Raw genomic sequence first — 13,352 nt, forward strand, 5'->3', positions numbered from 1 at the left:
AATATTTCATTCTTTTAACATGATTACTCCAGTATTTATGAAGATAGGTTATACACGTTGTTTAATGCCGAATTGGAAGTTATTATTCCTATTAGAATTGAAGTTTTACAGATTTTGTGCAATTTCAGGGAACACCGGAAAGCACTTCGTACGAAAATTTCACAGCAACTAAAGATATCGGGTCCCTGGAGCTGAAGTGTCTGTGCTGAATGGGGAGATACCTGCGATTTGATAGCTCGGTAAAGGTCTCTTGAAGTCTATTCGAGTCAATCGGTATTGTCCTTGTTGTATTGTTTCTTTGTGTTATAGACTGTGGTTTTCCTGGTTGTTAGGAAGGTTGTGTAATTGGTCGTATTCTAATTACAGTTCCTTGCTTGCCTCTTCTTTGAAGTCACCTTGTAACCTGCTGTTGTCCACCTTAAATGTTCGTTCTTCCTACTCTCGGAGAAAGTCGTTGTTCTCGAATCTGTCACAGCCTTCTGTAGTTGAGGATAATACTTTTCGCCGCTGTTACCTGGTGGAACTGCTATCCTGTAGTCGAGCTGGACTGGAAAAATTCGAACTGAGCAGGATAATATCCAAAAGACTTTCTTGACTGGTGAAATCCTTTATCTTAGGTGCCGAGAACTGGTTGTATAGAAATTGAGTAATAAGGATTGGAGAAGTGAATGTCTTCCCACAAGCGTCTTCTGATTTGTTTTTAATTATATACATCGATGGTTCCAAGAAACGGTTACCATATCTTTTGTCAATGTTAAGTGCCGTTGCCGGCTACGAGTTAAGATTTGTAGACTTCCCCTATAAAGAATTTATGTTTTTCAGGTAAATATTTTCCTTTTTGTCACTTTTTAGACATTATCAAAAATCGATGTAGTGCATAAATAAATTTTCAGATTCCCTTATGGTAAACTCAGCTCACCAAAATAATTAAAATCGACTGAAATAACTAAATAATGGAAATGAGTACTGCAACACATGCCTTTATAGGAACAATAAATACACTCTCAGGAATTAATAGTTTGGTAGCACGCCGCACTTTTTCATTATGAAAAAAAAAAAAGATAAGAGAAAGCGTCGAGGACTCGTCACATTAACTCAACTACAATCGGCACTGCTGAACAGCGACAAGTGTGACTCTTAAATGGCTTCTCTAAATGTCTAAGTAAGTATTTCATCTAACGCTCAAGCACTTTTAATTGGCACACAACACAACTGTTAAACAGCAACGAACAATCGGTTTGGATATAGTCCGGCAAAAAAGAGAGAGTAATTTTATGAGATGCGATTAGTAGATCTTCAGACACGATTAAGAGAAGGCTATGATAATTTACGTATCTCCACCTAGTAAATATTAACATCATTGACAGAAATATGCTTAACATAACATCGGTGGTGACATGCAAGTTTTATAAGAAGGAAACTTAATAATGAAAAGGAAGCTGAAAGTGAATTTATTTAGTAGCCATTGTTTGTGGTAAATAGAGACTTTTATATATATTATAGCTGATATGAGTCAGAAAAGTCTGGATAATAGAACGTAGGTTGCATCTGACAGTTTACAATTCCATTTATTCTACGAATTTGTTAAAAAAGAAGAAAGCAAACAGGAATTAATAACGAGGTTCCATTGCTCATTCAATGGAAAACACTGGGGACCAACATCTTGTCAGATGGAATAAATAAAGGTCAGAAACACTAGGTTAAGAGGAAAATGATAACTACTGCTGTTTACAGTGAAATCTTTATTCAAATGTCACATACACGAGTACCTCTGTGTACCAACCCGTTTAGTTATATCTGAGATTAGGTCCGTGCCTTCCGAGTAACTTTCCTTTATTCGTTGTATGGAGGGAGAGCGGCGCTTTCGCCCTCAGACCTGTGTTCTGGGAACCTGAGTTCGTCATATGGGCACTATCTCGCAGATGAAGGGCAGTTCCGAATCACAGCGCACGTCATTTAATGCGCCTATACCTTGCAGAGACAGGCAGTTCTCGGGCCTCCCTTGGTCGTTGTTGTCCGGCTGGTTAACTCCCCACGGGTGGAATTCCATGTCTTTTATGTGCCTGCCTGTAAAAAGTAAACACTACATCACTCTCAGTAGAAACTACATACATCTAAGTGCCTCATGAACATCTTCTGAATGAAACGAGAAAGAGAAAGAGAGAGAGGAAAAGAGAATGGGCCTCTAGAGATATGACAGGATACGTGCCTTCTCACAGCACAAACAATTCTTAACGCATTATTAAATTAAACACGGGGTAACAACCAAGGGGGATGTAATATGTAACGTAAGAATAGAAAACTTATTTGTAGTTGTAGTTAACTCCGTTTTGACGTAACGTAAGAATAGAAAACATTTTTTTAGTTGTAGTTAACTCCGTTTTGACTTGTATGCGCTACGATGTTCTGTGGCAATAATGCGAGCTCTTCACTGGTGCTCTTACAACTGACACTCTTCATAATGATATCTGCAATAGTGGCAGTCTAGTGTCAACAATGCATGTACTATGGTAGTGGCTGGAAATGATCAAAAGTGTGATTAAGGAGACTTGGAACGTAAAAATATGAACTCGCAGCCGTGATTATGCTTGAAAGTGGTCGTAAAGCTAATTTTCTCCGATACGAAAAGAACATATAGAAGAAGTTATCCCATTACCAAAGTTAGCTTAAGTCACTGAAGCTTTTTTTATTATTCTATCTCAGTTCATACCCCTAAATCGATTTATGTGTAACAGCAGTTTCCTTGCCAACATGGCACCAGATTTCATTGTAGGTGGTAAGTGATGGTATAGAACCTGTGAAGTATTGTGACCAAGTACTTTTGGGAAAGTTTGTATGCGTAGGTACAAATGCATCCGCTACAAACATTAGGAATATATATATGTGTTCATAGATGAGTTTATATTTGCCTCGTACTTCCACGGATAGTAAAATCTTAAATCCGTCACTATGTAATGACGTAGTTGTTACCTTAAGCGTATTTACGAAACAGAAAACACTGGAGCAAGTAAGAAACAATATTACGGCCACGGTCGAATTTAAAAGGTAAAAGCAACGGCGCCGCAAGACAATTTCGATGTTCGTCGAAATTACATACATATTTAAGGTAAACGATACACTTCAACCTGAAGTACATCCTCACGTGTCCATCTTTGGCTGTATTCTAAGCAAGGACATAGTTGTTACACGAAGTTGCAACGAAAGTCTTTTACGAGAATTAATTCGGCTTTGTTCCAGTATAGACAAAATAAAAATTTGAATGTGTGTCTTAAGATGTAGAGGGTATAAATTCAGCATGTGGCGATTTTCCAAGAGAGAAACAATGTGTTGCGATTAAGTGTGTCTAACACACTACCACCTAAAACAGGGTATGACTCGAAATACGACTCTGCAAAATGCAGACATTGGATCACACCTGACAAATGGATGTCAAGAGTTGTCACTAAGACAGATGAGGAATCTACCCCCTCAAGAATTCTGGTTACTCCAGAATGGGAATCTGATGACCCCAACACAGCAACATCTAGCCTCGTAATGCAAAACAAACTACGGGTCCACAAACATAGCAGCTAACCCTAACAGGGTCCACTATAGACCATGGAAAATGAAAAGAAGACCAGAAACTATACAAAATAGAAAACAAGGACGGATTCCCGACTGTTTAGAAGCTAGCGATTAACACATCCACAAGGTGATAAAATTTGTTGCCTCACAACTGATCCAGCAGAATGTTATTATGAGCAATATATCTACATCACAGAACTATGTGCCCTAATGGGGAACACATATAAGGGTCGCTCGGAGGAAACAGAACTCGACAAAGTGTATGAAGATCTTCTAAGCGCACTTGAAAGTTCATTTCAGCCATACCAAGACAACGCCTCACTGCGATGTCTTTAGAAAATGACAGTGATGAAAAAGTGCACTTTATAAAAGTCTTAAGAAGTAGGCTAATAAGCGTAGAATTAACGAAAGTAGCGGGGGAACTCAAGTGTGGACGTAATTTCTCTCCAAGAAACGTAGGCTTACTCCAGAGATGTTCGACTCACATGGCTTCCTCCAAGAACAATATCCGTCAGCGGTGACCAAAACCAAGTGACTGCCGTAATAGGTATGGTCTAAAAACTTTGTAGTAAGTAAAATGAGGCAACACGGTACCAAGCAAATAGTAACAAAATCAAATAGTAACAATGGAACTTTATGGGGACTTACATTTGAGTCATAGCATTATATGTAGAAACGCGGGCACATTACATTAGGAAAGTTTGCACAATCTGCGAGGCACAGAAGCTTTTAGTGTGTGCATACATTAATGCAAAAAACGGTGTAATGGCTCTCTCAACACAACCGACGATAGAGGAAAAATAGTAAACGGTACACTACCTGAACAGAATCTACATACCCTGAAGAATCTACATACTCTGAACAGGGAGGGACGGACAGCCACTAACTTTTCAAGGGAACGCTTGACGGCGAAGTAATAGATATCTCTGTCGTAAATAATGAAGCCCTGACACGAATAGGAGATTTAGACATCTTACAAAGTTTGCACACTAAGTGACCACAATGGGGTCACAATAAAATCACAGACAGGCAACATAGTAGATGATGTATGCAACAAGAGACTCGTACTCCACAGACCGAGATAGCGAGAAATCGTATCAAATTATCGTCTGCAAAACGTAACAGAAAACGTGGACTACACAATCCGTAAACTGACCGAAATGATACAGCCAGCACAAAAGACAGCAATACCACGAACAATAAATCACAACTCTAAAAAATCCCATGGTCACACGAACACTCAAACCTAAGAAAAACAAGAAAAGCTGAAAAATACTACCAAAGAGCAAACAATTCCAGAGAATAAGAAGGCAGACTGGATGAAGACAGAGAAATATATATATATATATAAACAAGTGGAGATGCACTATAGAATATTTACTGCAAAAACACCTGATGACGATGAATAAATAGACCATCAGATACATTTCAACCTAAGACCAGTACACTATAGCTTGACTAGTGAATTGAAACAGTCACTTGCGCATTTACGTGAGAGGAGGTCGCGCAAGCTATACCAAGACTAAAGAGATACCGATGGCAACCACGTCGAATTCCTGCAGCAAATACAATAAAGTCACGGATTAAGAACCAGACGACCCAAAATCATACCGGCGAATTTTCTTACTGAATACCCTTCAGAAAGTCAGGGAACCCTTTATTTACGACCGACCATAGTCATCCGTGAGCTAATAGGGCTTAGCCCGCATCAGAATCAGTTTAGGAAGAAAAACAAATCCATTGATGGCGCAACAGATAAAACTCCGCCTAATGGAAAACAATGATCATTGAGGTGATCCACATGAGTTCCAAAAGTAATCCGTTGGAATTCGGTTACTCGATAAATAGTACAATTCTCAAGGCTGTCAATTCAACTAAGTACCTGGGTGTTAAAACTATGAATAACTTCAGTTGGAAAGACCACATAGATAATATTGTGGGGAAGTCGAGCCAAATGTTGCGTTTCATTGGCAGGACACTTAGAAGATGCAACAAGTCCACTAAAGAGACAGCTTACACTAGACTCGTTCGTCAGCTGTTAGAATATTGCTGCGCGGTGTGGCATCCTTACCAGGTGGGATTGACGGAGGACATCGCAAGGGTGCAAAAAATGGGAGCTCTTTTTGTATTATCACGTAATAGGGGAGAGAGTGTGGCAGATATGATACGCGAATTGTGATGGAAGTCATTACAGCACAGACGCTTTTCGTCGCGGCGAGATCTTTTTACGAAATTTCAGTCACCAACTTTCTTTTCCGCATGCGAAAATATTTTGTTGAGCCCAACCTACATAGGTAGGAATGATCATCAAAATAAAATACGAGAAATCAGAGCTCGAACAGAAATGTTTAGGCGTTCGTATTTCCCGCGCTCTGTTAGGGAGTGGAATGGTAGAGAGATAGTATGATTGTGGTTCGATGAACCCTCTGCCAAGCACTTAAATGTGAATTGCAGAGTAGTCATGTAAATGTAAATGAAATATGTAACTTATAACGACAAACATTGCAGCAGCATTGGACAACCCATGACGGCTTCAGAAATTTGCGCTTCTTAGGGAGCTGCTGATAGCGGCCACACTGTACCACAGCCCCCGGGATTACTGTAGGGACGACACTGTTGAGTGGCCAGAAGAGAAACGGAATGGGGTCAAAAGAATTACAAGGGCACACCCACATCTCAAGCCCATCTTCTGGGGTCTAGCAACGGCACCTCCAGTACATCTCGTGGGGAGCATTGACAGCGGTGACGGAATCCTGACATATGCCGACCACCTGCTGGCGGAAGTGTTGGCCAACTTCGAAGTACAACTTATGAAGAAAGCCAGTGACGTACTTCAATACAAATTAAACTGACGACCGTCCCGGACAAAACACTTCACACGTTACTTAAAGCTAAAACTTTTGACACGATTCCAGAGAATTGCGATCAACAAAGGTCTTTCCTTCGAGACCCACATACCAACAGTAGAAGACCACGCTGAAAAAATGCTACAGAAACTGGCAACTGCAGGTTACATACTTCCACTAACACACCACAAGAATATACCTCTATGCAACTTCTGATTCCTTTATATGCTTTGCGGTAAGAAAATTGACGCAGGAATTGCCGCTGGCGACAATCATGACTGCGGTGAGGTGCAGGCATAGAGGTGTGCTTCTGCAGCTATGAGGAGCCATTGTAACTATCTCTCTTTAGTCCTGTGCGTAGTTTTTGGCGCCTTTCCATTCAACATCGCCATATTGAACGGTGATGCGATTCAGAAACAAAATAAGAGCGCTCGCAGAAGAAAGTATCATCGATAAACCATTTCTTAAAATAGGGCGGTTGAATATATAGCAAAGGTGTGACATATACGAAAAGCGCCGGATAGTGTAGGATTTCGATCCGAACACAAGGAAAAGATAAGGAATAAAACAAGCCACCAGAAGCCGTAGAATGATACATTTCTTAACCGCACATGGAAAACATCCGACGCACTTAGATCGGATGAAAAACCGCCTGAACTTCGAACCTGCTTGTACGGAAACTGGCTCCCCGATGATGTAGGAGTACACAGCACTGCGCATACAAATGCCAGACGACAAAGTATGATACACGACAACTTGTACAGCTCTCTCATGAATCCAGACCAATGGGCAGACCTAGTCAGAACAATTGACACTATTTCAGTGATAATACAAGAAGAATACTCAAGAGATAGGATGTATAGACTTGCACCCAGACCGAACGTAACGATAACACTAAGTGGCAGCTTGATAATAGAGAAAATCGAAATAATACAGTATGAATATTAAATCGACGCCCTAGCTACAAACAGGCTTTGATATACATAATATATATAGTTAAAATATGGCTACCCGGCCACTGACCTTTTTGTGCGAACGCACACGCTATGCCCAACTGGTACGGGACTTGGTAGATTAATCTGCCACGACTAATGAGTGTGATGGGCAAACATCTATTAGGAGCACTACGAATGTAGTGGTATGGACATGCTGAGAAAGTGGGTCTCACGGGGAGCGTGCAAGAGAAAAGTCCCTGCAGGCGCACTATCCTCTGTGCACTCGGTGGCTCAGATTTGCAGCGTCGTGGCGCAGCGGTAAGCGCTCGGGTTCGTAACCCGAAGGTTCACCGATCGAATTTCGCGCCATGCCAGTTTTTTCGATCAGAGGGTTAGTGGCCCTCTGTAATAAAAAACTGAGTTAATCGATCAATAACGAACTTAAACGGATGTCTTACGACGTCCGCCCCGAGCAGATGCAACGAACAAAAGCGAACAAAATGAAATAAATAAAAAAAAAAAGAGATGGATAGAGTGTCTGCCCTGTAAGGAGGAGATCCCGGGTTCGAGCCCCGGTAGGGGCATACGTTTTCAACATGTCCCAAATGATGTATATCAACGCCTGTTTGCAGCTGGGTGTCGATTTAATTATCATTTCATACATAATATAGTAATACAAAAAGTAAAGATAAACCAAGTATGCGCACTAAGACAAGTTGATACACAACAAAAACGTAGCTAAGAAGCTATATAAACACATAAAATAATATTAGAGATTGAAATACATAGAAAAACAACTACAAAGACACTTGAAAATCAGGAAAATTCCGGTCAGAAACGAATAACTCCATGGCCCCTTGCCATAATCTCCTTTGCTGACGTGCTCCACGGTGTACTGACTAATAATTTCCATAATAAACTGCTAAAATAACAGTCTCTGAAGTGTATTTGACGCAGTGACCGGCTACTGTTGCATGTGGAAAAATGTAATTGTAAGAGAGAAACAAAAACATGATAATCCACTGTCCAAGATATAAAGGAATCGAAAAAGGGTCACTTTTTTCATCTTTAATCCAAGCTTCAACATCTGAAAGAATCTGTGTTGAGTTATTTGTGGATACACATTTATGCGCTCACACTTTTGAAACATCTACATCTACTCTTAAATCGATACTGCGCAAACCACCCTACTGTTCGTAGCGGACGGCACACCGTACCAGTACCAGTCATTTCCTTTCCTGTTCCACTAGCATATAAAACGAGGGAAAAAGTCTCTATACCTTCTGATGAAATGGAAATGAGCGTTTGGCGTCATTGGGCAGGAGGCATATTGCGGGGCAGGTCCGGCCGCCTTGGTGCAGGTCTTGTTACATTCAACGCCACATTGGGCGACCTGCGCGACGAATGGGGATGAAATGATGACGAAGACAGCACAACATCCAGTCTCTGACCAAGCCTGGAACCGAACCCGGGCAAACCGTCAAGCCGACCACTCAACTATAGGGGCAGACTATGCCTTCGAGTGAGCTCTAAATACTCGTATCTTACCTTCTTGGTCGTTATGTGCAGTGTATGTTGGAGACAGCAGAATCGTTCTGCTGTCAGCTTCGAATGTCGTTTCTCTAAATCTTCTCAGCAGAATCCCTCAAAAAGAATATCTCCTTTTCTCTAGGGATTCCCATTTGAGTTCACGAAGCCTAACCGTAACACTTGCTTGATGTTAGAACTTACCAGTAACAAATATATCAGACCATGTCTGAGCTGCTTCGAAGTCTTCCTTTCATACAACTTAGTACGCATCCCAAACACTTGATCAGTACTTAAGATAGGCTCGCACTGGCGTCCTACGTGCGCTCTCCTTTACAGATAAACCACTCCTTCCCAAAATTCTTCCTGCAGAACGAAGTCGACCATTCGACTTGTCTACCACAATCCTTACATGCTCGTTCCATTCCATATCGCTTTGCAACGTTACGCCGAGATATTGCAACGAAGTGACTGCATCAAGCAAGACACTAATAATGCCGTATCCGAAAATTACGGGTTTCTTTTTCCTACTCACCCGCATTGACTTACTTTCTTTTAGATTTAGGGTTAGCTGTCACGCATCACACCAACGAGAAACTGCGACACAGCATTATCAGCAAACAGCAACAGATTGCTGCCCACGCTGTCCTCCACATTATTTATGTATGTAGAGAGTAACAGCGGTCCGTGTAGCACTTCTCTAGGACACTCCTCACGATACCCTTGTCTGTGATGAACACTCACCATCGAGACCAACGTACTTGGTTCTATTATTTAAGAAATCTTTGAGCCTCTTACTTATCTGCGAAGCTACTCCATAAGCTCGTGCCTTCTTTAACAGCCTGCAATGGGGCACCGAGTCAAACGATTTCCAAAAATCTAGAAATATGGAATCTGTCTGTTGCATTTCAACGACAGTTCGCAGTATATCATGTGAGAAAAGAGCAAGCTGAGTTTCGGCTTTGTAAAACCATGCTCATTCATCCTCATAAACTTCTCTGTCTCACTAAATTTATTCTATTCGAATTGAAAATATGTCCTACTATTCTGCAGCAAACTGATGTTAGAGATGTTGGTCTGTAATTTTGCGGCTCAATTCTTTTGCTCTTCTTATACACAAGAGTCATCTGCTTCCTTTTCTAGTCGTTAGGGACATTGCGCTGGGCGAGAGATTCGCGATAAATGCAAGCTAAGTAAAGAGTCAATGCCGTAGTGTACTCTTTGAAAATTGATTTGGGATTTCATCCGTATCTGGTTACTTATTTGTTTTCAGCTCCTACAGTTGTTTCTCTACGCCAGGAACGCTTATTACAATGTCGTCCATGGCTGAGTCTGTTCGATGGTCGAACGACGGTATGTTTGTACGATTCTTCCGCATGAACTATTGACTGAATATGAAATTTAAAACTTTGGTTTTCGTTTTGCTATTTCAACTGCCACACCAGACTAATCAACCAGTCACAGTCACACTTAACGATTTTGCAAAGGACCAGAATTTTCTCGGGTTTTCTGTCACGTCGTTTGCTATAGTATGACGGTGATAGTAGAGGTATGCTTTGCGCATAGATCTGTTCACAAACACACGAATTTCTACTAACTTTTTCTTGTCGTATTCTGCGCGTTCTCTTTTGAACCAAGAGTGGAACAGCCTGTGATTCCTCAGTATTTTCCGAATCCCATTATTATACCATGGTGGAACTTTTCTGTCCTTAATCCACGCCGGCAGTGGTGGCTTTGCGGTTCTAGGCGCTATAGTCTGGAACTGCGCGACCGCTACGATCGCAGGTTCGAATCCTGCCTCGGGCCTTACACTTGTACTCCGCTCAGTATGAAAAATCTGATGATAGTTTCACCAAGGTTCACCGCCTGTCCCGTTTTACCAGTTTCAAATGTTCAAATGTGTGTGAAATCTTATGGGACTTAACTGCTAAGGTCATCAGTCCCTAAGCTTACACACTACTTAACCTAAATTATCCTAATGACAAACACACACACCCATGCTCGAGGGAGGACTCGAACCTCCTCCGGGATTTTACCAGTTCGTTCAGCCTACGACGTCCAACATCTGAAATGAGGGGTGGCTGCAAGACTCGACGACGTCTGGACGTGATTTCACATTGGTTTCGCCACGTGTTGAAAACACTCACAACAGCACTCCTTGAACACCCGATTAGTGGTGCAGTTTCCGGACCATCGCAGTCTGCCTTCCGTCAAATTCAGATCACGCGCCTTCCCGATTCTACAGCACTCTCACTGATACTATGTGCACCTTTCCACGTCTCGCTGCTACATCTACATTTACATCTACATGATTACTCTGCAAATTCACATTTAAGTTCTTGGCAGAGGGTTCATCGAACCACAATCATACTATCTCTCTACCATTCCACTCCCGCACAGCGCGTGGGAAAAAAGAACACCTAAACCTTTCTGTTCGAGCTCTGATTTCTCTTATTTTACTTTGATGATCATTCCTACCTATGTAGGTTGAGCTCAACAAAACACTTTCACATTCGGAAGAGCAAGTTGGTGACTGAAATTTCGTAAATAGATCCTGCTGCGACGAAAAACGTCTTTGCTTTAATGACTTCCATCCCCGCTCGCGTATCATATCTGCCACACTCTCTCCCTTATTACGTGATAATACAAAACGAGCTTCCCTTTTTTCACCCTTTCGATGTCCTCCGTCAATCGCACGTGGTAAGGATCCCACACCGCGCATTAATATTCTAACAGCTGACGAACGAGTGTAGTGTAAGCTGTCTCTTTAGTGGACTTGTTGCATCTTCTAAGTGTCCTGCCAATGAAACGCAACCTTTGGCTCGCCTTCCCCACAAAATTATCTATGTGGTCTCTCCAACTGAAGTTGTTCGTAATTTTAACACCCAGGTACTTAGTTGAATTGACAGCCTTGAGAATTGTACTATTTATCGAGTAATCGAATTCCAACGGATTTCTTTTCGAACTCATGTGGATCACCTCACACTTTTCGTTATTTAGCGTCAACTGCCACCTGCCACACCATACAGCAATCCTTTCTAAGTCACTTTGCAACTGATACTGGTCTTCGGACGACCTTACTAGACGGTAAATTACAGCATCATCTGCGAACATCCTAAGAGAACTGCTCAGATTGTCACCCTGGTTATTTATGTAGATCAGGAACAGCAGAGGTCCCAGGACGCTTCCCAGGGGGAACACCCGATATCACTACAGTTTTACTCGATGATTTGCCGTCTATTACTACGAACTGTGACCTTCCTGACAGGAAATCACGAATCCAGTCGCAGAACTGTGACGATACCCCATAGGCCCACAGAAGTCGCTTGTAAGGAACGGTGTCAAAAGCTTTCCGGAAATCTAGAAATACGGAATCAACTTGAGATCCCCTGTCGATAGCGGCCATTACTACGTGCGAATAAAGAGCTAGCTGCGTTGCACAAGAGCAATGTTTTCTGAAACCATGCTGATTACGTATCAATAGATCGTTCTCTTCGAGGTGATTCATAATGTTTGAATACAGTATATGCTCCAAAACCCTACTGCAAACCGACATCAATGATATATGTCTGTAGTTCGATGGATTACTCCTACTACCATTCTTACTGGTGCGATCTGCGCAATTTTCCAATCTGTAGGTACAGATCTATCGGTGAGCGAGCGGTTGTATATGAGTGCTGCGTAGGGAGCTATTGTATCAGCGTAATCTGAAAGGAAGCTAATCGGTATACAATGTGGACCTGATGGCTTGCCCGTATCAAGCGATTTGAGTTGCTTCGCAACCCCTAAGGTATCTACTTCTAAGAAACTCATGCTAACAGCTGTTCGTGTTTCAAATTCTGGAATATTCCATTCGTCTTTCGGAAAACTGCGTTCAATAACTCCGCTTTAGCGGCACAGTCGTCGGTAACAATGCCATCGGCACTGCGCAGCGAAGGTATTGACTGCGTCTTGCCGCTTGTGTACTTTACATACGTCCAGAATTTCTTCTGATTTTCTACCAGATTTCGAGACAATGTTTCGTTGTGGAACCTATTAAAGGCATCTCGCATTGAAGTCCGTGCCAAATTTCGCGCGTCTGTAAATTTTAGCCAATCTTCTGGATTTCGCGTTCCTCTGATCTTCGCTTGCTTTTTCCGTTGCCTCTGCAACAGCATTCGGACCTGTTTTGTGTACCATGGGGGGGGGGGGGGGGGTCAGTTCCATCTCTTACCAGTTTATGAGGTATGAATTTCTCAATTGCTGTTGCTACTATATCTTTGAATATGAGCCACATGTCATCTACATGTGCATAGTCAGTTCGGAAGGAATGGAGTTTGTTCAGTCTACGACGTCCAACATCTGTAATGAGGGGTGGCTGCAAAACTGGACGATTTCTGGACGTGGTTTCACATTGGTTTCGCCACGTGTTGAAAACACTCGCCACAGCCCTCCTCGAACACCCGATGAGTGGTGCAGGTTCCGGACCATCACAGTCTGC

General features: G+C 42.0%; 1 protein-coding gene across 1 annotated transcript in view; it reads right to left on the reverse strand.

Moving 5' to 3' along the window:
* Positions 1–1,727: 1,727 nt before the first annotated feature.
* The window catches only part of LOC126334702 (macrophage mannose receptor 1-like), a 71,542-nt gene continuing 59,917 nt past the window's right edge, over positions 1,728–13,352 (reverse strand). The window contains exon 6 of the mRNA XM_049997207.1: positions 1,728–2,067. Within this exon, the coding sequence (XP_049853164.1) occupies positions 1,901–2,067 (167 nt within the window). The 3' untranslated portion in view covers positions 1,728–1,900. The remainder of the gene's footprint in view (positions 2,068–13,352) is intronic.

Source organism: Schistocerca gregaria, chromosome 2 (assembly GCF_023897955.1).
Source record: "Schistocerca gregaria isolate iqSchGreg1 chromosome 2, iqSchGreg1.2, whole genome shotgun sequence".
Classification (NCBI taxonomy): Eukaryota; Metazoa; Arthropoda; class Insecta; order Orthoptera; family Acrididae; genus Schistocerca; species Schistocerca gregaria.